This window comes from Enoplosus armatus, chromosome 5 (genome assembly GCF_043641665.1).
Source record: "Enoplosus armatus isolate fEnoArm2 chromosome 5, fEnoArm2.hap1, whole genome shotgun sequence".
Lineage (NCBI taxonomy): Eukaryota > Metazoa > Chordata > Actinopteri > Centrarchiformes > Enoplosidae > Enoplosus > Enoplosus armatus.
The window spans coordinates 3,284,080-3,309,715 of record NC_092184.1 but is presented as its reverse complement, the minus strand read 5'-3'; the positions used below and the strand labels follow the sequence as shown (position 1 = coordinate 3,309,715).

General features: G+C 42.1%; 1 protein-coding gene across 1 annotated transcript in view; it reads left to right on the top strand.

Moving 5' to 3' along the window:
* The window catches only part of sorl1 (sortilin-related receptor, L(DLR class) A repeats containing), a 72,894-nt gene that overhangs the window by 35,941 nt on the left and 11,317 nt on the right, over positions 1 to 25,636 (top strand). Inside the window, exons 7-28 of the mRNA XM_070905471.1 lie at positions 6,290 to 6,391; positions 7,549 to 7,718; positions 8,614 to 8,806; positions 9,546 to 9,663; positions 14,062 to 14,135; positions 15,252 to 15,340; positions 15,871 to 16,049; positions 17,051 to 17,237; positions 17,594 to 17,722; positions 18,283 to 18,368; positions 19,585 to 19,757; positions 19,883 to 20,014; positions 20,239 to 20,330; positions 21,162 to 21,408; positions 21,533 to 21,671; positions 21,954 to 22,127; positions 22,219 to 22,332; positions 22,447 to 22,569; positions 23,445 to 23,564; positions 24,413 to 24,538; positions 24,725 to 24,835; positions 25,437 to 25,568. Of these exons, the coding sequence (XP_070761572.1) occupies positions 6,290 to 6,391; positions 7,549 to 7,718; positions 8,614 to 8,806; positions 9,546 to 9,663; positions 14,062 to 14,135; positions 15,252 to 15,340; positions 15,871 to 16,049; positions 17,051 to 17,237; positions 17,594 to 17,722; positions 18,283 to 18,368; positions 19,585 to 19,757; positions 19,883 to 20,014; positions 20,239 to 20,330; positions 21,162 to 21,408; positions 21,533 to 21,671; positions 21,954 to 22,127; positions 22,219 to 22,332; positions 22,447 to 22,569; positions 23,445 to 23,564; positions 24,413 to 24,538; positions 24,725 to 24,835; positions 25,437 to 25,568 (3,010 nt within the window). The remainder of the gene's footprint in view (positions 1 to 6,289; positions 6,392 to 7,548; positions 7,719 to 8,613; positions 8,807 to 9,545; positions 9,664 to 14,061; positions 14,136 to 15,251; positions 15,341 to 15,870; positions 16,050 to 17,050; positions 17,238 to 17,593; positions 17,723 to 18,282; positions 18,369 to 19,584; positions 19,758 to 19,882; positions 20,015 to 20,238; positions 20,331 to 21,161; positions 21,409 to 21,532; positions 21,672 to 21,953; positions 22,128 to 22,218; positions 22,333 to 22,446; positions 22,570 to 23,444; positions 23,565 to 24,412; positions 24,539 to 24,724; positions 24,836 to 25,436; positions 25,569 to 25,636) is intronic.

Here is a 25,636-nt window from a genome sequence, read left to right as displayed (position 1 = left end):
CTGACTAGCAGCATTGCCGGAGGTGCTTTGGACGAGCGGGTCATGAATATGTTACACATGATCCCTGAGATATAGGCTGGGATAGAGCAGAAAGAGGGCCTCGTTGCCTAAACTGTAAAGCGCATAAAGGTCCGATAGCATTCAACTGTACAGCAGTTGGGTGAAACAAGCAGAAGGCACCTTGCCTCAGAGGATTTGGCTTGTGACATTTCCAGCTTGTTTCGGTGTCAGTGCAGGTACCTTTCATTTTAATAAAATGTCAGCCTTAAAGACAAAAAAAAAAACAGGCAACAGTGAACATGCGCTCTCCCTCTGGGCCGGTCATTAACAAATGTCACCTTGTGGCTGTTTACTGTGTGGGATTGGAGCTCTCCCTGTGTGACCTTGTGGGTTCCAAGGAAATATTAAGGATGCACTTGTACGTCAATGTCATATAAATCCTGGAAAACGTGTGTGTGTGATTCAGCTCAAATGCCAAATACTACAACGTGGGAGAGAAATTGGTCTTATTTATATTTGAGCAACTCCTCACAATGGTCCTGACAAAGTGTGTGGTTTGACCTTGGGGAGACTATTGAGGTATCGCTACAACCTGCGAAGCGATGGTCACGTGATGGATGGAGACAGCTGAAGGCGTCATTTGGCTACTTTCAGGTAGCTTTGGTAACTTGTCTATTTGTACTGTAAGAAGGTTATCAGTAAAGAAGCACATACCACAATGAAAAATGAGTAAAACTCTCTACAGCAAAGGGCAAAACAGTGAAGCTGGTTATTCAACCTGATGCATTTCTTCATCCCTTCACCTCGATTTAGTTTTGACAAAGCAGTAAGAAACAAGAATTGTACCCTCTAAAATTTGACATTATACGCTTTGTGAATATGCTAACATAACTGCTAGTTAATTGATTCTTGCAGGAAGGAACAAGGCTAGCACCAGAGTCTTGCCCTGGATGCCAGCACTGATGGTTGCTAGCATTCTGGACCAGGTGCAGATTTCTGGTGGCAGATACAGGGGCTCCAACTAGGAGGGAGTTGTGGTAGTCCTGACAGGACATGAAAAGTGCCTGGATTAGCACCTGGGCCACTGCGTTAGTCAGGAAGCAGATTCCACTGGAGCAGGCTGCTGCTGCAGTATGTGGTGATGACCCAGGTTCCTTGCTGTCCAGTTCAACAAGTTGAACTTTAAAGAAGGGGTTTCAGACACTGTTAGACAATCGAACAAGCACTTCAGTTGAAGAATTCTGATGCCTTTAGTTTGCCTTGTCATCCACTCGAGGATACCTGCCAGGCAAGCGTTCCTCTATCTGAGTATCAGATTGGGGGTTTGAGAAGAATAGCTGGGTGTCGTCAGCAAAGCATTGGTCGGAGAAGTTATGCCAAGTGTAAGACAGAGCCAAGCGTCCTTGTGCAGAAAGAGAAGAGGAGGGGGCCCAGGACTAAGTCCTGTGGAACTCTGGAACTCCTGTAACCACCCATCTTTCATGTGTCTGATGGTTTCATCAGCTTTAAGCATTTTCTGTATGATTGCTGTGAAAAAGTTGTTTGAGGAAAACAAGTGTTATTTTGAAAAGATTACATCCTGACCTGTAGTCTGTAGCACCCCTCTTTTGCCAGTCTAATTTGGAAAATACAGTAGTGTGTTGGTGATGCAGATTTTATTCAAATCCAAGCAGTGCCGCCTGAGAGGTAATGACAAATTAACAGGATTGTGTTGAGAAGATGAAGCACTCTGGCACATTTAAATTAGGAAAATCTGTAACACTGAGAATGACTGCACAGTGTTCTTTGTGACAAATGACAATTATGGTTTATCTTCATATGCACCTCCTTTTTGAGAGGTTTGATGGCCTGCCACGAACACGACGTGAGGAACATCAGAATTGTTTTTGAGTTTTGGCAGTGGGTGGTGCATGCAAATAAGCATCATACAGTGGAAAAAAGTAACTGTGGCAACACTGTTTGGTGGAAGACAATGTAGCACTTTGTTTAATTGAGTTGCACATTGCAACTTTTTGTATGTAGAATACTGTAATCCATTCAAAACAATTGTAATTGTGTCTGTTTGCCACCCGGGCTGAGTTGATCTGAGGCCCAAGAATCACATCTCATTTCAGGGATTTGAGAGTTTAGAGAGGATCAGTTTGAGGGAACATGAGCACAGTGTGGAATGTGTGGCTCACTCACAGTTGCCATTCCAGTGCAATGTGTTGTTTCAGTGGAAAAATATATAATCGCCATGCCACTTACATGTGAAAATACATTCTCCTCTCCAATTTTCCCTCATGACTCACAAAGTAAACTGACCTGAAAGGGTTAAGGAGTAGTACAAAACTCCAATTCCAAACCCACAATTAACAAAACATTTATTTCTGGGTTACAGTGGTAGTTTAGCACGCTCATAAATTTCTTATTCAGTCTAATAGACAACTTTTTCTTCATCTCAATAGGAAAAAAATACACATCTGCTTTTATTTTACGTGTTTTTTATACCATAGACCTTTGTGATCAGAGTGCTTTTGTTCCTCCGCCATTCTGCGTATATGTTCGTCTCTCTGCTTTACCTCCATTTGTCCCGCTCTCCGTACCCTCAATTTGTCTCAGTGTAGCTGCTGCTTTGCTTTCACATCACACCACACAGTCTATGTGGGCACTACGCTAGATAAATCAATAGACTGAATGGAAAAGCTGAAATGCTCTGCTGGAGACTGGGGATGCTCAGGCAGTCGAGGATGGACACAAATCCTTCCAAGAGACACACACACACAAACACACAAACACACACACACACACACACACACACACACACACACAGACACACACACACACACAAAGATTTTATAAAAACCCAGCGCCAGTAGGTTAGAATGGAAGTTCCTGATCGCTGATATTGTGATTTGATATTGAATTTGTAATCTTGTCAGGGTGAAAAATCTGAAACAGTATTTAGAGTCAGACCATGTGGCAGCACAACTCTCCAGCATAATAATATTGCGTTGTTTAATAATAATAAAAAAAATCGAATAATGATAACGAATCACTTCCCTATATCCTGGTTAAAAAAAATGCATCAGAAACTCTCGAACAGTGATCAGTTCTGAAGTAAAACTACAATCAGAAGCATGTCTTTCTGTACTGTTTATCAGTAGGGTTATGTTCCAAAACTCCAATTCTGACAAATGTCTTATCGAACCTTTTTATCTCTCCTGATTCTTTTGTTATTAACCAAGAGTAATGTAGGTTACAGAGTTTTTGCCTGCGGGGACAGTCGCCTTCACCGGTTGAAATGACAAACATCACTAGCGATAGATATCAATTTTGCTTCATTAGCATTCATTCTGTAAGTAACTTGACACTTTTGGCTGCTGTCTGGTAGCTGGTGTAGCCGGTCTGGTACTCGGCTAAAGATTGTTAGCGAAACTCCACTCTGTATCAGCACTGTACTTTTTCCCTAAGTTTTCTAGCTGTTTCCCCCTGCTTCCAGTCTTTATGCTAAGCTAAGCTAACCATCTCCTGGTGCTAGCTCAATATTTAATGGACAGAAAAACCATGAAAATGGTATCGATCTTCTTGTCTAACTCTTGGTAAGAAAACAAATAAGCATAGTTCCCTAAATGTCAAACTGTCCCTTTAAACATATTATCTTTAAATTACATATTTAATTGTATATCTAATGCAGCTCATGTCTTTCTCAGGTTGTGTCCACATGTTGTAAACACTTTCTCAGCCAACAAAGGGTGACTACAGATCTAAACTGAATGCTTTAGTTTTATTTATAATTTTGTTTACTTGCGTATGTTAAAAGCTAACCCTAATGCGATTAAATAAGGGATTCGAAAGGATCTGGATTTCATAAACAGATTCAATACGGGATTTGGAGGCACTGACACTAAATGGCTGATACAGTGTGTGATTATTAATGCATGTCCAGTATTAGCTCCTTATATTAATCTAACCAGTATATTAATCGAATTCTAACACCCCAGACAGAATGAATGGTGGATATGCAGCTCAGCTCGCTGAATTCCGGTCTGACTTCTTTGTTCGACTTCAATTTATAGCTTTCTAAAGATGCCCTCCTGCTAGCTTCCCTCCTCTGATCTTTCTCTGTTTAACTCCCTGATGGCCTTTTTACTGTTCCTCTTCTTTCTCTCTTTTATTTTTTGCTCACCATCTTTTTTTATCTCTCTCTCTCTCTCTCTAGAGGGTGTTGCTGTTAAAGCCTAGAACAGGGTGGTCCAAACCAATCCAAAGTGAAATAATGAAGCTGCTCTCTCTTAAGTTTGAACGGAGCCTCAGTCACAAAATACATTTAGAGCCCGGATGAGGCGTCAATGGAAAGGATAGAGAGTACTTTAACTGTGAGGACAATGTAATGGTAAATGGTAAATGATCTCACTTATATAGCGCCTTTCAACCTTCACGGTTCCCAAAGCACTTTGCAGCTAAGTCTCATTCACCCATTCACTCACACATTCACACACCGATGGCGACCGAGCTGCCATGCAAGGTGCTGGTCTCCATCGGGAGCAACTTAGGGTTCAGTGTCTTGCTCAAGGACACTTCGACATGACGGGGGCAGCCGGGGATCAAACCCCCAACCCGCTCTAACCAGCTTTACCTGCACTGACCTAACCACTGTGCCACCATGCCGCCCATGTGTGTGTGCCGCAAATGTAATTTGGAGTACAGAGCAGAGCCTTAATAAGCAGCAGAGGGCTGGTTTAATCACAGAGAAGAAAGCCTTTCCTCTGGTGCTCGCACTATGTATTTAGAATAATAAATGGAGATAAAATCTAATGTGGATAGACAACGTTTAACTTTTAAAGATCTTGTACAGAGGAGAAACAGACCGAGGGTCCGACATCATCTTTAGACTCTCCCTTCCTGGCAAACACCCATGTCTTAAAAACTCCACAACGGCAGCTTGTAAAACAGGCTTTTTGTTAATAATTTGTAGTTACTGAGCCCAAACGGAGATGACCCTGGTGACATCGCTATGACATCACCAGGGTCATTATCTCAGACTTGACAAAGCTCCTCCAGAGCCACAGAAGACATTAAACGAGGTGAGCAGTATCCTATCTACAGGATGAGTAGATGGTAGTATTATCCAGGACTTTCCTTGTATGATCAACTTGTTTGCTCCATTTTCATGATACATTTGGGATATTAGATGGACCATATCCATGCAGTCATGTTTATAAAATTCCTGTTGCAAGGTCTCACTTCATTGACAGAATTCTCTGTTGCTATATGAAAAATGCATGTTCAAGGCTCAATATGAGACTAAGTGCCTTCTTAAAAAGGTTCATTTTGTGGTCTGAAAACTAGATTGTAGTGGTTTTTAAGAAACTTTACACTTTAGATACAGAGTTTTTTTCTTTTGATGGAGCTCTATTTTGCATATGCTTAAGTTCTTAGACCCATGCATAATTTAGAAACGGCACAAAATCACATTTTATCCAGTGCATGCATCACTCTCCAGACAGTGTGTGTTTATATGGTGGGTAGTTCATTTGTCATGCATCAAATTAAAATCTGAGTCACTTATCCAAACATCTGAAGTATATCCCCAGGACTCTGATCAGAAGATGTCTCTCCCGATGTTTCTCCTTCACTCGCTTTCTCTCACACACTCGCTCACACACACACACACACACACACACACTAATGAGATATGCTGAGAGTTCTCTGTCTAGTCTGCATATTATTCATAAAAGATCAGAGCTCTGCTCCTTCCAGCAGCCAGCTTCCTAATGTATTTGTAATGACAATGTAAGACGTGCCCTTGGAGTTTCTCTCTCTCACACACACACACACTCACACACAGATTTTTGTACCTCACGGGGAGTCATTTTAACTCTGGACGTTTAATGTTTTCTGACTCAGCTGTCGAGCTCTGCGCTACTGGGCTATTAAGACAGAAAAACATCAACAGGACAGTCCAGATAACCAAAGTCTCTTGTCCCTGTCCACAATCTCACTGCTCTGGGGACAGCGCTGTCCTGTCCAGTGTCCAGTGTCCGGCAGTGGCCTCTATAAGTCAGGACTTGAAGAGAGTCACGAGGTCCTCTCTGGTCCATCCAACAATGAACCAAATATCATGAGACGCTTGTATCATTTGTTTTGGGTTGAGTTTTGATCCTCGAGATTTGTTTCTAACTCATGGTATTTATTCTTCGTGTCATTTAGAGCTGCTGAGAAACAAGACTTCACAGCGTGTTATGCGATTGGCTGCCTCTGAAATGTTGAATAATCTGTGTTATCTCTGTGTCCTCTGCCTCTCCAGAAACTGTTTGGCAGCCACGAAGCTTCGTCTGTTCAGCTCTGGGTCTCCTACAACCGCCAGCCAATGAAAGCTGCCCAGTTTATGACCCGACATCCAATCACAGTGAGTCTCTTTTACATGTGCAGCAGCAGCGATTCAGAAAAGAAATGAAGGATTTGTGAAAGCCTGATCAGTAGACTTGATGATTGATGTTGAACTAGGGCTTTGTATCGACCCTCAGTAGTTTTTCTGGTACAGACTGAAAGGTGTCTGTTAGTATCGAAGACTGTTGTGTAGCAAAAGTATGCAGCGGATTATTCTTTATGATGACTTGAAGCTAAATTATATGTAATAATTGACGCCCCGAAATTGCCATGTAAAGGCTGCCTTTTTCTGCTCCGTTTGTGGGCAGGTTTCGTTCACAAAATGTCGTACCAGAGTGAAAAGAAGTGAGGGAATCTTCCTGACAGCTACTGAAATGTAGAAGTTCTGTTGTGCCACTTAACAACAACAACAGAAAACAAACAAATCTGTTCAGTGACAGTAATATCTATGTTATCTATATCTGTGTATTTTTTGTAACAAGCTCGGGTAGCACGCCCACAGCCTAAACGCACCTCTGCGCTCATGTTCATTTAGGCCACACAATTTTATCCATCTAGATTTTATGCACACGGCATATAGTCTAGCTAACTAAACTTGTTTACCTTGTCTGCTTTTCTTTTCCTTCAAGTATTTTTTTTTTTTTTTTTTACATTACCAACAGAAACACTGCCAAGGTCAAGACTGCCCCCACGCTCCGAATGTTTCTTGTGTTGTTGTTTGCTTTGGGTCTGCAGTAGATTGTAGAAATGGGATGAGAGCTTATGCTTATGCAAAACATGCAGATTTACAAGGTGCTGGAGTTAACGTGATCGTTACGGTGATGGTCCCCAAGTGATCGTCTAAGTTTATGACCTTGTATAAATTTGGATCCTTCTCGAGTTCGAGATGAGTCACAGTCGGTGTCGACACATCCCCAGCTCGGCTTTGCTCCTGTCTGTGGATTACTCGAAATAAGCAGGCTGCATGTGAACTGTAGTGTGGTTCCCATTGCTAAAAATACGTGACACAGTCGACATCCTGATTTTGCTTGAGAACCACCTACACAAGTCCATGTTTCCGCTGTGATAGCCAGTCTTTTCACATTGTGTCCGGCCATGTTTTACATCCTCAGTCTAATCAGACAGTAGGTCAGTGAAGTAAAGATGATCTCTCTCTCTTCCCCCTCTTCCTGACAGGAGTACTACATAGCAGATGCGTCAGAGGACCAAGTGTTCGTGTGTGTGAACCATCTGAACAACGTCACACACCTCTACATCTCAGACACACAGGGTCTGTCCTTCTCTCTGTCCCTGGAGAACGTCCTGTACTACAGTCCTGAGGGCTCCGGCAGCAACACACTGATCAGGTAATGCCCACACATCTCGTGTCACCGGCCACGTCTGGCTTTCTAGCCTCGATTTCATGCAAAGTCCAGCTTCACGCCTTTTTCACTATGAACACAACTGTGAATGCCAGGTCGTGTCAACGTGCGGCTTTGCAGTAGTCGTGCAGTAGTTCCCCTAGCAACTTCAGGAAGTGACAGGATGACCTCTAGTTCCCATTACAAATGTCTGATAACACTGATAATCCAAAGGCTTTGCTTCTTTATCTAATGAAAGGCAATCTATCGATGTGACGCCACACCTCTGTCTGACCTCTGAGCTCCGTATTCATTGTTTTTCTGCTCGGTCGTCTCCATAATCGCCAAGATCCTGTGCTGTTTTGGCTGAAGCAGTCCCAGTGTTGACTCAGGTGTTTGTCTGCCAAAGATGATTCTTTCTGTTTGTCTGACACTGTGTCTTCTGTTAATGAAATAAGCCGTGGCTCCCTGCGCCTTCTGTTTATGCGAACATGAAGCATCTTGTGCCGGACAGGTTGGCCAAGTGCGCGTTGTATGCACGCGTGCAGTTATCTTATCATTTCCGGGTAAGGAAGTTCAAGCTTCCTCTTCACTTCTCTCTGCGGTGTGTAAAGTTGTCTCGTACAGCTATAGTTTCAAAATGCTGATGCACTTACCCGCGTTTGCCCTCCAGTGTTCTCGAGCCAAGTGAACAAGAACATGTACAGCAGCGAAAAAAAAAGGATCTTTGCAAGAAATGAATCGGCAAAATGTTTTCTAAGCCAAAAATTACCACACATTACATCTAAAAGTAAACGGTGTTTTAATGAAGGTAAAACATAACGTGCAGTTATACCAGGAACTGTGGTACATAAAGCAAAAAAAACGAAAGTGTTCCTCCCTGCACCTCTCTGTGTTTCAGGTACTTTGCCAATGAGCCTTTTGCAGACCTTCATCGCGTGGAGGGGCTGCGAGGAGTCTTCATCGCCACTCTTATCAACGGCTCGGTCAGTGAGGACAACATGCGATCCGTCATCACGTTCGACAAGGGAGGGACGTGGGAGCTGCTTCAGCCGCCTGCTGCCGACAGCCTGGGAGGAACCGTGGACTGCCAGGTACACCAACAAACCCTCATCTTTTCGCGATTTGATCATCTGTAAAGATATGATTAAGTGTGTTATCTGATCCCCTTTGCGAGGTCTTATCTGCAGCACAGTATTTTGCACAGGTGGGGGGGGGGGGGGGGGGGTCAGTAGCAAACAGCAAATTTTATGCCCTGATGCACCCAAACAGATTAATGCAGGGCACGGTTGGTCTTGGAAATTGTGATGGGCATTTTTTACTCTACTTTCTAGACACAAAACAATTCCCAATTAATTAAAGAATCAATAGGCAAATCAAAAGGTATGATAATCGTAGTTAGTGCCACATTCTCGCACATCCTAGTTCTAGATTTAGTCTTTCACACAATCTTAGGTTTTGGCCAATACTTATGTTCACCAGGCTGCTGCTAGGCTCGATTTTACAACAATTATTTACAACTAAATCAGTAAATTCTACTGCAGAACTATTAATGCTGTTTAAGGTTAGGTTCCAGGGTACTTTTAGTTTCTTTGATATTTCCCATTGGAAGTGTTTTGATAATGATAGAAACTGACTCCTGCTGGTATTGATCTTTGATTATGGTATCGGTGGTAATTTGATCTGTACTGAATTCTAATATCAGACCCAATATATTGGACAATCACAACATTTCTTACTTTACTTTCTCTTGTCTAGTAGTCGACCCACAACTGAAACCAAGTAAACAACATCGTTTGACTTTCCTCTCCTCTCCTCTCCTCTCCCCTTCAGCTCAGTAAAGGTTGCTCTCTCCACCTGGCCCAGCGCTGGAGCCAGCTTTTGAACATCCAGCTGAGGAGGATGCCCATTTTATCCAAGGACTCTGCACCAGGACTCATCATGGCCACAGGTGTGCCAACAAGCAGCAACATCAGTGATAAAGAGCATTTAGAGAAGCTCAAAATGCTGAGAAATCCAGTTGTCAAGGATATTTCGATATGAGCGCCAAACTCCACATCCGATCTAACACAATCACAAATTGTGCCTTTTAAACTTTTGAACGTGTAATGACAATTTTTAACCCGTCCTGAAGCGGTTAAACGTCATTCCTACGCTACTCGAATAATACGAGAAATCCCTGGAATCCGTGTGACGGACAGGAAAAAAAATCTTTTATAAAACGTTTAAGTCGGTTTGGCAGGAGTGCATGTGTGAGTATGGCTTTGTCAAAGCAGGTGAAGAAACTTTGGGTGCCTCTTGTTGGAGGACGGTCTCACTGACAGAGCTGAAGCCAGGCTTGTGTTATATTTCAGCAACTTCCTCTTGTTGTGATGACACAGATCAGTTCTACACAGGAAACCAGCAATACAAACCAACAAGTCTTCCTCTGTGGTGACTGAGCTGCCTTTCTGTCTTTTTTTAGTGAATGTGCACTTCCTGTATTGTCCAAAACACAGGAAATGTGTTGCACCTTGAGGAGAAGGTGCTAGAAACTTCTCGTTTGGTGCGCCACTGTTTTGAAGTTTGTTGTCCCTCTCCAGACCTCAGCTGAAAATACAAATAAAAAAGTCACAAGTAATGGGAGACCTGTCTGTACGTGTTGCAGACAGATTAATTCACGAGTTTCAGCCTTGCTGTTTTGTAGCCTCTTTGCCTCTTCGCAGCTGGTGGAGAGCATTGATTTGTTGATACTCTCCAGTGTCTAGGAGACTGCTTCCCCTGCACCCAGCCAGTCCCTCTAATTAAATTCTTATTAGATAATGGGCACGGAGAGAGAGAGTGCGAGAGAGAGAGAGAGGAGGGGGGAGGACTGGCAATCGCCGGTGCCATTCCCTTCGTTATCGCTCTCAAACAGATGGGCTAATTACTGCTGCAAGCACCCAGCGGGCGCTCCACGGGTCAAACGCGCTCATGAATGCAGGCGGACATATACACACACAAACTGCACAGACATGTTTACACACACAACAACCTCATTAAACTGCTCATACACTCCTCTACACATTTGACCAATGTGTCGTTTGAGATTATTATTTGAGAACTATTCTAATTATTACAAATATATATATATAAACATTAGCATTATTTTGAGTATATATTCTTACAGTGTGTCGTGCAGCTCTGATAGTTCAAATGGCAAATACAGCTGAAGTGAAAGGTTGTTTCTCTTAGGACTAGAGAACAGACAAAACATAAGAACCGAAACATGAGAACACCAGGAAAAAAAAGAAAACACCAGACAAAACATAAAACCATGAAAACATATAAACTATCTAATCCAAAGTGTATGGGTGCATCACAGACCATTGCACCTGCATTGCATATGCACCTGTTAAAGATTAAATGTTTACATACACAACAACCTGACTAAACAAACCAAAATGTGTCCGTAATATCGAGTATCAAAAAGACCCGAAAGTCTGGGATGTCTGGTCAGATTTGTAGTCTTTTTTTTACTTATTCTATGATCAGGTAATTGCTGATTGAATGTCAGATTTTGCCAGTTTTAGACAGTATCTAGGCTTTGTTATTATTATACAAAATTGGGCCAGGGTTTTATAGAAAAATAGGTTTATATTTCTCAAAGTAAGGAATTGGTTGGTCCACTCAGGTATTGCATTGGCACTGGCACCTGAATAATGTCACGAGATGCCCAACCCTACTCATTAGATGTTCCCAGAGCCCAAAGTGAATAAGATTGAAACATAATTAAATGGATGATTTCGGCATCGTGGCAGCACTAATGTAAAACTCAAAATCAAATATAATTAATAATGAAGAAGAGACACAATTTGACTTTGGTCAAATTCTACATGGGTATGCAAGAATTTATTGATATACATATATATATATATATATACATTTATTTTTACCATCATGGTTATCTAATTTTCAAAGAAAATCACTCATCCAAATATAAAACACTGATTCACGCTGAAACACTTTGGCATGAGATTCCACACTTATACAAGATATTTATTTTTGGCAGGAGACGTTTGATATCAGTATTTACAGTCCAAAAATATCAGTATCTGTCTTTTCTTTGTTGACCTCCAGTGGTTTACCTTTTCACCTGGCTGAACTGAAGTACAGGTGGAGTCCAGGGCCCAGTGACATCACTTTTGGGTGTGGTTACAAGTGCAACACTTCTGACCACAGGGCAGCAAAACACTGCTCCTCAGCCTGGTGTTAAGTTCCACTTTAAATGGTGACGCTGATAGCAGAGATAGCATGTTAGTCGTTGTGCGGATATGAAACTGGAAGAGACTCTCAGAGAGTCTTTGGAACATTTGTTTATTGCCTCAAGTCTCTGGCTCCTTGTGTGATGATATTTAATGAGAGTCATTAGCCCATTTTACACAGAGACGGAGCGTAATTCATTTCAGAGGCATTGTTACAGCCCTCGACAGAGACACAGCAACCGTGTTACTCCCATTTTAATCTGCGCTTCTTGAAGCCATTCACCCTGAAATGAGATTTGATTAACAGGATTGATGTCTGCAGATGTAAGCAGGTGTCAAAGGCAGACACTGCTGGTATTAATCATCCAGTCCAAAAATCCCATTGTTGTTGATGGATGGAAGGAGGGATTCATACTGGAGATGGATGTATTTAGTGTGTGTAATGATCACCATCTTGGTTTAGCGCGCTGGCATGCAAACATTTGCTGATTAGCAATAAACACAAAGTACAGCTGAGGCTGGTGGGACTGTCATTAGGTTTGTAGATATTTGGTCATAAACCAAAGACATTTGGACCATCCTGTGGGGAACAGGGATGTTTGTACACAACAAACTAATCAATCCATCCAACAGTTGACATTTCAGTCTGGCTCAAAGTAGTGGACTGAGTGACATTGCCATCCCTACAGCCATGGCACTGGCATAGCTAATAAGGATATTGTCTCTTATGAAAATGTTATCAAATTAAATGTATTTTGCAAGACTTTGAGATATGATAAGATGTATTTAGTTATTTTTAATGGCATCATACAAAGCACATAATTATTAAAAGTTGTGTTTTTCCTTTATTGTGCCAAGTGAACTGAAAGAAGGCTCTGTGATTATTGGCAAAATATAGCTTACCCACATTTTAAGCTGAATATTTAGGAAAAAAATGTAATGTAATGACTTTTTTTGCATGGCATGGCTCTAGGCTTATGACATTTAAAGCACTACAAAATTAGGAAACAGATGCTTTTAGTGTTTTTAGCCATGCTGAAGCGGCGCGGCTCTAGAAAAGGCAATGTCGGCTGGTCGTTTGGTCCACCACTTTGGTCCAGAGTGAAAAATCTCAAGTATTGGACGGACTGCCATGACCTTCATGAATCCTACCGACTTTGGTGATTTGCCTCGAGCTCACCAGCAGGTCAAAATGTTTTATTTATCCAGTGAAACTTCTACTGGTGGCATTTGCACATTAGATACACATGTTCATGTTCCCTGTGGGATGATTTGTAATAACGTTGGCGGTGATATCATGAAATCTTACAAGAGCCTTGCACCATCCAATACCGCTAAATACATCTACTCAAACACTTGCTCACAAGGTGAAGAACTAATTTGACAAAAGTTACCAAAGGCCTTTACTCTAACACCACCCTCATCCCCACCTACTTCACCATGACTATTTAAGATCAAAAACAAACTTTGGACCTCATCAGAATCAGAATCAGAATCAGAAATACTTCATTCCCCCAGGGGGAAATTGTACAGTACCGGTGCTCCCATTCAAGCGTAGAAAGCAGCATAAATTTAGAAATAAAAGTACGTACAAAATAAGAAATCGAAAAAAAATATATACACATTTACAATATTTAAGTGACAAATAAAAGTAAAGAATATACAACAGCAATGAATATGTATGTCTCTATATATATATATATGTATGTATTGCACATTTAAGGATCTTTTATCTCACACATTGGTTTGCTTTATAATGAGCAGCCTCACAAGGTCACTGGCATGGCTGTATTAGTAGTCTTGGTCGAATTCGTTTTCAGAAAAACAAATAGGAAGTTCATCGTGTTTTATTTCATGATGTTTCTTTGTGAATCGCCTGAGCAGATCGTTCCTGGTAATCTGCCTTATTAAATAACAACATACTGTAAAAGGAAAGTGCATTCAAAGGCCACATGCATGAAAAGGTACAGAATGCTATGGTTTGAGTTCTTGGGTTACAGATTTTCCATATGTGAAAGCAAAAACAGTAGCCACAAAAAGTCTGTAATATTCAGGGAAAACCCCTGTAATGTGTGTGTGTGTGTGTGTGTGTGTGTGTAAAATGCCTTTTTGTCCTCTGATTGCAGGATCTGTAGGCAGGAACTTGGCCAACAAGCCTAATGTGTATGTATCCAGCAGTGCTGGAGCCCGGTGGAAGGAGGTCAGTACAAAATCTGACACAGATGACAAGAAAAACACAGCTTGTAAAACGGAGTCACAAGCAGCTCGTCTATCAAAGAGAGTTTTCAGCATGTCGCAATGAATTTCACTGCAGTGCCTGTATGTGTATGGACCTTTCTGCACTTTCTTGCCAGGACTGACATTTTCTCTGGTTCTTGAAGACACATCTAGAAATAGCAGACTTAACTTGCTCATGTTTCGTGCATGTAGTTTACATTGTTATTGCTTTAATTTGATAATGATTTGGAGGATAGGCCATGTTTTAAACAACAGTTACTGCAGTACCTACTTTCTATGAATGATAACCTGTGTCTCAGAGATTAACTTGTGACTTATTACCTTTACGTTTCATAGTATGGTGGTTTCATTCTGCTGGCCAATTGGGGGCACAATATTGACACATTTTCAATTTTTTTTATGGTGATAAACGTGTTAACATCCGGCAGACAAAGAGCAGCATCGGCATTCATTTGGAGTGGAATGAGGCTTGTAAGGCCAATACTCGCCCTCCTTTTATCTCTGTTTCTCTACCAACTCCTGAGAATAATATCTGGCTCCTCAGTTGCTAAGTGCACCACCATGGTAACGAGCTAGTTGCTAACTTTGTTTGTCTGTTGTTTGGTGCTTTAGTTTTTTTTTCCCAAGCTGAAATGAGCTAAAAGACACTAAAATGTGCCATAGTAGGGTGATAATTCTCCGTGGGCTCGTCACTATGAGCAACCCCTTTCACATTACACACAGTCATTCGACTCATTGTTCACGTGAAAATCAGTGCAGCTTTAAATTATTTTTAAACTTCATTTGTTTTAAAGATTGACAGACTGGTCTTTTGGTGCGGTCTTTAATCAGGTGTGACATCAGCATCTTTTTAATGAAACATCAAACATGCTTTCATTTCTGAACTGATATTCCAGTGGTTTACAGTTTTGAATGAACCATCACAGTGGTCTGTCCCACTCCTGCATCAAATGAAGGAACTAAAGGTGCCATTTCATGAGGTCATTAAGGTGTCTTTAGATCTCCTCCTCCAGATAAATGAAGACTTGTATTTACCCATATGTTAAATGACTTTTAACATATGCTTTCTGTTGTCCAGGCACTGGCAGGCCCTCATTTCTACACATGGGGCGACCATGGTGGCATCCTGATGGCTATTGCGCAAGGAGGCGCCACCACACATCTTATGTAAGTCCAAAATGACGTCTTTAAATGATCCTCCACGAAAGCAAAACATCCGATTTCAGCTCCGAAGCAAAATCTGTCAGTGACTTGGTTCTGCCTGAACAAAACAGTTTCAAAGATAAAACCCAGGGAGGTTGGTTTGCGATTGGAAGGCTTCCATTTGAAATCCCCAAACACCGAGAGGGAATTTGGGGAGTGAAGCACAGAAATGGCACCTGCCCCAGTGGATGTGCTCATTAGTCAGCAGGAGCAGATTGTGTGAACGCGAAGCAGCTTGTTGCAGGAAAGAAAAAAAGAAAAGAAACCTTCCCTTTAGTAAACAGAGGTGTAATAAGACACCTCTATGCCAACAGCAACATGGCAGCTATTCATATTCATGTGTAGGTGAGACAGTATATTAATGTGAAAACAGCCTCGTTTACATGCGGAGAGACTTTAGATGAAAGGCAACAGATGTTTTAAAAAGAACAGATACAGGCTGTCGACAATACACGGGAAATCCATGTTGCTTCATAGAATAATGTCTACGCCAGGTTCAGCACCAACGAAGGCGAGACGTGGACCGACTTTCACTTCTCAGACAGGGAAGTGTACGTTTACCAGCTGCTGACTGAGCCCGGGGAGAAGAGCACCATCTTCACCATCTTTGGCTCCTACGCCGACCAGAGACACAGCTGGCTCATCCTGCAGGTCAACACCTCCGAAGTCCTGGGTAGGTTGGAGAGCGAGAGGACAGAGAGCTTTCCTGTTCGAGAACCTCATCTCTTAGCAACAACAGCTCACATCAGCTATTTATAAGTGAATACTTCAGCTGAAGCACTCAACAGAAGATTTCATTTATGTGGAGTTCCCCATTTTTTAACTTATTATTTCGTGACTGCTAATATTAGCTTAGTTACCTCACATCAATAGCAAAAAAAAAAAAAAAAAAAGGTAATAACACCATGTGGCTAGTTTACACTGCATGGTAAGACATTTACACGAGCTACATCACTTTTAGTCTGCTGACCAAGCCACGTTAGCTACAGTTGCTACATAGCCTGTTTGGTAGCAACTTTAGCTAACAAAGCCCAAAACCAGCTGTTTGTTCGTGTTGACTGAGATAACTGGTGTCAGTTAGCCACGCATATCTTTGAGAAGACACTACAACTAAAGGAACAGCAGCTTACAGAGTACACAGTTTCATGAAATTGAGAATAAGTGTCTTTTTAGAACGTATCGTTAGCATAAGTCAACAGTAAAGTGCAGAAATTTGTTGTGTAAAAATTTGGCGCAAATGTAGCTCAAATCAAATTTAGAAGGAGATTGGTTTGCCAATAATTCAAGTTGTAAAATAAAGTTTTCAATTGACCCGTTTTTTAATGGGGTACTTAAAAACACACTTATGTAAAAGGTAAAGACAGTAAAATGGAGACGCATACAAAAATACTGCCCACTGTGGTGAAAGGAGTTACAGTCATAAGTAGCCATGTTGATAGCGGTAGCTTAAATTGTTGTGTGGAAATTGTGGCTAAACCTATACTAGTAAGAGTGGTTTTAATTAAGGCTTCTAGAAGGAGTGTTTCATCACTTGAAAGTCCTCTACAGAGCTAGAGGAGAAAGAAATGGAAGACCGATTGACAAATGGACCGCCTGGAACGTTAGCAAGCAAGTCGTGAGTCCCTCGTCAACGTCAAATATCTGTAGTTTTTCTTCTTTTGTTTCTCTCTCCAGGTGTGCCGTGTTCTGAGGCCGACTACAAGCGCTGGTCCCCGTCAGATGAGCACGGCAACGAGTGTCTGCTGGGCAGAGAGATAACGTTCAAGAGGCGAGCCCCCCACGCCACGTGTTTTAACGGAGAGGACTTTGACCGGCCCGTCACCATCTCGAACTGTTCCTGCACACGCCAGGACTACGAATGGTTAGGGGGCCCCCGCACGCGCACAAAACACTGAGGACGTGTTTAGTGGCTTTAAAAGCTCAGTTTTCCACCGAGAATGAGCTGATCTCACACGGTTTTGTCGACATAAAATACCTCGCAGTAACAGAAATGTGGCTGATATCTGACTCTTAATTAAATTTCAATACTGGCAGACCAATACGTGGGTTTAAGCCGACTCGGCACATTTTTATCGCTCCTGGAGCACTCATCAATGACTCATAATGAGTCTGTTTGAAAATGCACATCAGGTGCTGCCATTAATCACAGGGCAGAAGCTAACTGGCTGTTGTTGTTTTTTTTTTCTGCCATCCTCCTCCACCTCCTCCACCTTCCAGTGACTACGGCTTCAAGCTGAGTGAAGACTTGTCTCTGCAGGTGTGTGTCCCCGACCCTGAGTTCTTAGGTGACCTCTATGCTCCTCCAGTGCCGTGTCCTGTCGGTACCACCTACCGCCGCAGCAAAGGGTAAGCTGCTGTTATCTGACTTTGGTGTGCAGAAATGTGCAGCCTGGGATTATTTCGTGTGGTAGCATAAGTGGATTCACATTTACATGAGTTTTCATATGGCAAGCTTTTTATTGACCTTTGGTCAGGTTTTGTTTGACTATATCTAAATCCATGGACCCTATGTGGCATTTGTTTCTTTTTTTTTTTTTTTTTCCCTAAAACTGTCGTACTACACATGACAAGATTACAGAAGTGAAAGTGAAACCTGAGCTTGAAGTAAAAACATTTAATTCCCTTGTTTGATATATCCCAATGATCTGTTATTTGTTTTTTTATTTAAACCTGTATCACATTGTGGTTTTTGAAATTTGCACTCCTTGTGCTCATAACATGATAATTAGGAACTACAGTCCTCGCCTTTTATTATTGTCATTAATTGCAATTACCCAAGAATTCCCCCGAATGCAACCCAGCCTTTGTTCTCTTTGGTTTATTACTTCTATGGAGAGAACTGCTGTGTTGGGTGAGAGCACCACCAAGTGTCGAACTGAGGGAAATTCTTTGTGTTCCTGCTGCAGCTACAGGAAGGTGCCAGGCGACAGCTGTAGTGGCGGAGATGTGGAGTCCAGACTGGATGGAGAGATGCTGCCTTGTCCTGTCGGAGGTAAACCTCCACGTTATTAAATCTCTGCAGGGGGGGAAGTTGATTTGTACAAAATCATAATATTTTCTGTGAGAAAGTTCTGTGATATTGAAACATACAAAATGAGCTTTTGGCTTGGGGGATGTGTAGGGACTGGGTGAGGTTTACCAGAATGACAGGAATCGGTGCAGCCGTCCCTTGTGCCCAAATCTGGCATTTTACAGTTTACCATTGAAGTTTTCAAGTTGGCGTCTTTCCCATCTGTCTGGGATTGTTTTTCCTGGTCATGTTGTATAATTTAGCTCCCTGAACTAATGGAATTATCATATTGCTGAAGCAAACTCTTTTAACTGAAGACTGGGTGATGCAAGTGAATCACATAATAACTCTTATCCTATGTATCAAAATACTGCAGGTTAGAATCAGGCAGTTTTATACTAAAAGTGAAAATCATAGAAATGACTGAAGTACCAATGAAAAATTAGAAAACTGAGGTTAAAGTAACATGTTCTGTTGGACTTTAGGGAATATGTCATTTTAACCAAGAAACTGGATACATATTCATCAAGAAAAAAACTAAGAATGCTTCACTTTTACTCAAGAATCAAAGCTATTTATCCAATTTCTTTTGACTTTTGACTCTTTTGACGAAATATTCGCTCTCTGTTTAAGAGTACTGTATATCCGACATGGTACAGAGACAGAAGTGAGTTGTGTCATTGGGAATAATAGCTTAGCTGAAGCACGTTTATAATTGCAGCAGCTGCTTTCTTGTTTCTTTCTTAAAAATGGGTTAAATATTGCACATACATTTCATAATACGTTTTTAGTTGTTGAGTTTTTTTATTTTGTATTCATCAGTTCTTAGCTTTTATCAACCAGCAGCAGGCTTCCTCTCCTGCTGCAGTGTGATTTTCTTTTTTTTTCTCCATTTCAGGCAATTTCCTATTATTTCATCTTTATTTACATATTTATATGTGGTCATATATTAGATAGTTATTATTTTTACATGTTAATTGCTTCTGAAGATATTAAAATCACATGTTTTTGCTGAATAACATTACTGAATGAATTTTTTTAAAGAATGGACAATGGGGCTCTGAGCATACATTTGATTAAACTTGTGATCACTTGATCACTGCTCTTAAATGTTACCGTTACATGTGATTACATATGTAGGCCAAGTGTGTACCCAAGTGTTTTTCCCCCATCAGTCATGTCTCCTGTGCTCTTTCAGAGAGTAACGAGTTCATCCTGTACGCGGTGAGGAACTCCATCCATCGCTACGACCTGGCCACAGGCACAGACCAGGCCCTGCCTCTGTCCGGCCTCAGGGAGGCTGTGGCTCTGGACTTTGACTATGACAGGAACTGCCTGTACTGGGCCGACATCTCACTGGACACCATACAGGTCAGGGAGGCAACCAGACCAACAGAGTGATCAGAGCAGTTCACGTGTTTGTTCATTTGTTTACCGAGGTACCACAATGTCCTATTAATGTTAACCTTCAGCTGCCTTTCTCCTTTCTCCTGCAGCGTCTGTGTCTGAACGGCAGTACCGGCCAGGAGGTCGTAGTAAGGAAAGATCTGCAGAATGTGGAGGCTCTGACCTTTGACCCTATCAGTAGACTGCTGTACTGGGTTGACGCTGGAGCGCAGAAAATTGAGGTATGGAAGTGTGTGTTTTGTATATGTGATTAACACTGGTAAATACAGGAAGTGTATAGGACTCCGGACACTGTGCTGTAGACACATCTGGACTGTTCTTTAAACTAATCCAGACTTAACATTTATTTAATCAGTTAATTTTGTTCTGCCATCCAAAGATTAGCAGAGGTATAAAAGTGAAATCGATGAACCTCTGAAAAGCTTCACTGTTGTTGTGTTGGAAGGTGTCTAACCCTGAAGGCGACCTGCGTCACACTCTGCTCAACTCTTCTGTCCTGGAACATCCCAGAGCTCTGGTTCTGCTGCCTGGAGAGAGGTAACTGTACACACACACACACACACACACACACAGGTTTGTAATTCTGTACCTATGAGGACTGTCTGTCATAATGCATTCTCTAACACTTAACCTTAACATCACTGTACGATCTGCAATCCAAATGTATACATATATACACGTGTGTGTGTGTGTGTGTCCTGTGGTTTGGTTGCTGCATCACCAGAAACCAAACCAAACCAAAGGATTAAAACCTACTATCACTCTAAAGCTGATTGGAGGGACTTTTAACCACTTTAAACCAACTTTAAAAAATTAACTACATTTAAGTAAATGATTTCTGAGGCAGTTCATTTCATAGCAAAGCATAGCAAAGAGCAGGTCCCACTTCTGCAAATGTGGTTCTGCTTTTATTTAAGATGACTTACCACACTGTGGTTTATTCCCTCATTTATTTTGTTTTCCCTTGTTCTCTTTTTGCTTTAGTCAGAAAGTGAACTCTTATTTTGGTAAAAGGAGGCATTTTTGTTTGTCTATTTGTAAGGAAGGAGGAACCTTAGACCAGGCTGGGAGTAAATTATCTGACATTGGTACAGCCTTTGATCAAATATTTGATGAATCTCCATGATAATGTATTACATAAATTACCAAATTCCTTTTACCACTTGTAGGTGGCATGTTTTGTTAAAGACCTGTGTCACAAAGTGCAGCCTTGGCAGATTTAGACTATATATAGACAAACAGGTGTCCGTACTAATGCTTAGCTCATTAGATGTGTTTTTCATTATGACAATTAAACAATACACCAATATAATAAGTCTGAATTCAGTGAAAAGTTCCAGTTAAGTTCATACTGTATACGTCCCACAGTCTGATGTTCTGGACTGACTGGGGAGACCGAGCGGCTGGTGTTTACCGGAGTTACATGGATGGAACCAACGTGTCCTGCATCGTGTCCGAGGGCGTCCGCTGGCCCAACGGGATCACAGCTGACGACCGCTGGCTGTACTGGACTGAAGCCTACAGTGACCGCATCGAGAGGGCTGACTTCAGCGGGGGCCAGAGGAGCGTTCTCATGGAGGGGCTGCCCCACCCATACGCCATCGCCGTCTTCAAGGTGAGACCGTATATACAATAGATGTCCAATTTACAGACTTTTCTCCAGTCAAGGATCAGATTTAAAAAAAAATGTCGAATGTGTAAGTGAATTTTCACAAGCTTGTGTTGGACGCTGGTTTCAGAATGACCTGTACTGGGACGACTGGTCCAGAATGGGGATATTCAAAGCTCCAAAAGCTGGTTCCCCGAGCAATGAGCTGATTGTTGGCAGACTAACTGGAGTCATGGACCTCAAGATCTTCTATAAGGGGAAGAACAGAGGTGAGGAACAGAGACTGCAGTCATGTCCAGAAAGTTTGACAGCTTAGCAGAAATAGTGAGAAATGAAATCAGTGAGATTTTATTTTAAGTAACTCGGCCTGTTTGCGATTTTAGATTTCAGTTTCAGACACAAAGTTAAAAACAAACACAATCTTAATTCGGGCAAATAGTAGATTACAGGTAGAAATGACCCATCAGGATTACTGCCTGGAGAGTTTCAAAACTCTTTGAAACATCACTGTATTAATGCTCCAACTGAGGCCTGGATCTCTTGTCCACCAGGCCACAATGCCTGTGCCGATCAGCCGTGCAGCCTGCTGTGTCTGCCTCAGCCCGGCCACCGACACACCTGTGTCTGCCCAGACGGCGCCCCGACCGTGACCATGCCCAACGGAGAGCTGCAGTGCCAGTGTCCCACAGGCTACCAGCTCCAAAACAACACCTGCGTCAAGACCGGTGAGACAAAAGCCGCATCTTGATGATGATCTCGTCTCTGTTGGAAATGAGTAGTGGTCGCAATGTGTGATCCTTTCTTTCCTCCAATCAGAGCACAGCTGTTTGCCCAACCAGTACCGCTGCTCTAACGGCCGCTGCATCAGCAGCATCTGGAAGTGCGACAGCGACAACGACTGCGGAGACATGAGTGACGAACAGGAGTGTCGTGAGTATTAAGCCACATCTCTTTTCTCATTATGTAGATAAATGAAAAGGCTGGTTCTACATAAAGAACTACACATATTTATTTGTCCTCGTTTGTCTCCTATCCAAATTTTAGCCACTACGACCTGTGACCCCTCCAACCAGTTTCGCTGCGTGGCCTCGGGTTCCTGCATCCCTCTAGCCTTCAAATGTGACCATGAAGACGACTGCGGAGACAACAGTGATGAGGACCACTGTGGTAAGAGATGATAATAAGCAACAAAATGAAGAGGAACATTTTTACATACATGACATTATTAGATGGATAGAATGACTCAAAAAATCTAAAGAATGATAGTAATCTTGGCAAGAGTAAAATGGAAGTTTGAAGGATTTTCGTGTCAGCTGAACAAAGGTTTCATTTTCTCAAAACTACAGAACTGCAGAAAGCACAAGTGCACAATCCTCTTTGAGTTACACGTCAAAGGTTCACTTACTGTCAGATGTGGCTGAGGATTTTAGCCATTTCCCTATGTACTGTGGTAAATAGAGAGGGAACTGAAAATAACACTTTAAGATTTATTAGAATTTGAAGGAAATTCTTGGAATCGTGCTGTAGCTTGAAATGCACTTTCAGAGGTGAGGAGAGGTCGATTCAGCGTAAAGGAGGCATAGCTGGGTGTTAACAGGATTTTGTAGGCTATTCCCAATGCCACATTAAATAGGTTTGTAATGGAAATACTGTGAAAAGGCTTACCACGCTTATTACAGGTGCTTTTAGGCAAAGTATCTGAGTCAGAGCATGTTTCAGGAGAATATGTCTGGACCAAATCTAGCTTACCAGATTGCTATTTAGTTGTATTTTAAAGTTATTTTAGTTTATGCTAGTTTAGTACCGCATACATTTTGTACATAACATTTATTGGGGTCTAAAACACTCTCTATAAGCTGAAGTATAAGTATAGTGTAATAAGAAATCTCTTTTTTTTTTTATCTTATATTTCTAAATTTAAAGTCCATCTAAGCCAGACGGACCCATATAACAAGTTCTTGGTTTTGCTGTGACACCAGTGACAGCAGTGGAAATGCAGTCATTTCTGCAAGCACTAACTGTGTTGTCGATGCACTTCTCAGAGTCTCACCAGTGCGGCCCAGGAGAGTTTACATGTGCACGAGGTGTTTGTATCCGAGAGGCGTGGCGCTGTGATGGGGACAATGACTGCAGAGACTGGTCGGATGAGGCCAACTGCACAGGTGACGGACGACTGTGTTACTGACCACACGATGATACATCATAAGAAATAAAGCTGTTGCACGAACAGTATGATTATTTATGTACCTCTTTTAATACAAATCCACTGCTCTGTGTGTATTTACTTTTACTTGTAATGGTAAAGATGTGTGTTTGCTTTCAAAGCATTACCACTTGCACGAAAGCCTCAATTCCACCGCGTGGTACGGCTCGGCTCGCTTTTAGTACCAGGTACTTTTCTTGATTTTGTTTTCCACTGCAGATAGTACCCCCTAAATCTAGGCAAAATTCTTAGCTGATCGCCATAACAACGCCGCGTGAAACTGCCGCAGCAACATCATCATCATCATCATCATCATCATCAACTCGACACTTTTGCTGGATGCTTTCATCGGCAGCCAAACAAAGGAACATCTGTATTTCGTCACATGACCACGGCGATATTTTGCAGGCTGCCATTTCTTAAAATCTGGGTCGAATGAATAAAAAAACTGCAGTCGCTTTTGATGGTAGCGATGCCCCCGATTCATGCAAGTGACGATTCTCTCTGACCAATCAGTGGTATGCAGTGGTCTTTTAGTATCGGCTCAGCGAGCTCAGAACCTCAACCGAGGTGATACCAAAAAAAAATACCAGGTACTATCCACTGCTTTTGCCAACGGGAAACCAAAAAAGACTGGTTCCAGATCAGTCAAGCCGTACCGTACCATGCAGTGGAAATGAGGCATGAGTGTGTGTTGCAGTTGGAATCATGATTTCAGATTAAAGGGGTTTAATGTTGTCATCTGTGGGGCAACTCTCTGTCTCGCCAGCTCCTCCAAGCCTTTAATCACCCTGTGTTTGACCCTAGTGGGCCACCACACATGCGAGGCCAGCAGCTTCCAGTGTCACACAGGTCACTGTATACCACAGCGCTGGATGTGTGACGGTGATGACGATTGCCAGGATGACTCGGACGAAGACCCCCAAAATTGTGGCAAGTTGAGACACACACGCATAGTGTTGGCCATATAGTTAAAATAGCTATCAAAAATCTACATTTTCATAGACCCTCTCACTTACAACAACAATACTGGACATCGTAGCAGTCATCAACAGTCACGAAAGCAGCGGTTCTCTGTTTGCAGTAATATTTCATTCACATTATTCTGTGTGTTTCCAGAAGGAACTCGGTGTAATGGCTTCCTCTGCTCCAATCACACCTGCCTTCCAGCCACCGCACACTGCAACGGGATCCAGGAGTGTTCAGACGGTGCTGATGAGCACAACTGCGGTGAGTGGTTGTGACGCACAGTTGTCACCAGATACAGAATCAAATGAGTAACAGTAAAAGAGAAAATAAAGGTGTAAATGACCTTTATGTCAGCTGAACATAGATAACATAGTTAATTTTCTCCAATGGTCTCCACTGCAGAAAGCTCCAGTGCACAGTCCTTTAACATGCGCATCAACATTTAATGTCAGATAATGTTCCAAGGAGCTAACTGTGGATGAACTGTGAACTGTGGATAATAACCAGGGGAAGCTAAAATGTGACTTATAGATTTATTATAATTTCTTCTGTAGAAGATGAGGCATGCCTGTGTGTTAAACTGATTTTACAGACTGTTCCACTGCCACGTTAACAGTGTTTGTAATAGAAAAGCAATGGAAAGGCTTATTACCAATACGTTTCTGCAGAGAATATTTTGGAAGAATAAGAATGGGCCAACGATAGAGCCCTGTTGAACCCCGCAAGCCACGTTTGGGTGTTGTAAAATGCATAGCTTAAAACATACAGAACATCAGTTTATGCTTCTTTAGCACCGCAAAGGGTTTTGCATACAACATGAGCATAATGAGTCGCTTTGCATGGCGGTTTCTTTCGCCCACAGACCCCCTGTGCACTCGCTACATGGAGTTTGTCTGTAAGAACCGAGCCCAGTGTCTGTTTCAGTCCCTGGTTTGTGACGGGATCAAACACTGTGAAGACGGGTCTGATGAGGACACCGAGTACGCTGGATGTGGTAAGATGCCTTGACTTTCACTCTATCACTGTATTGTATTTGAGAAAGCCCTCCATTGACTGTTTCTT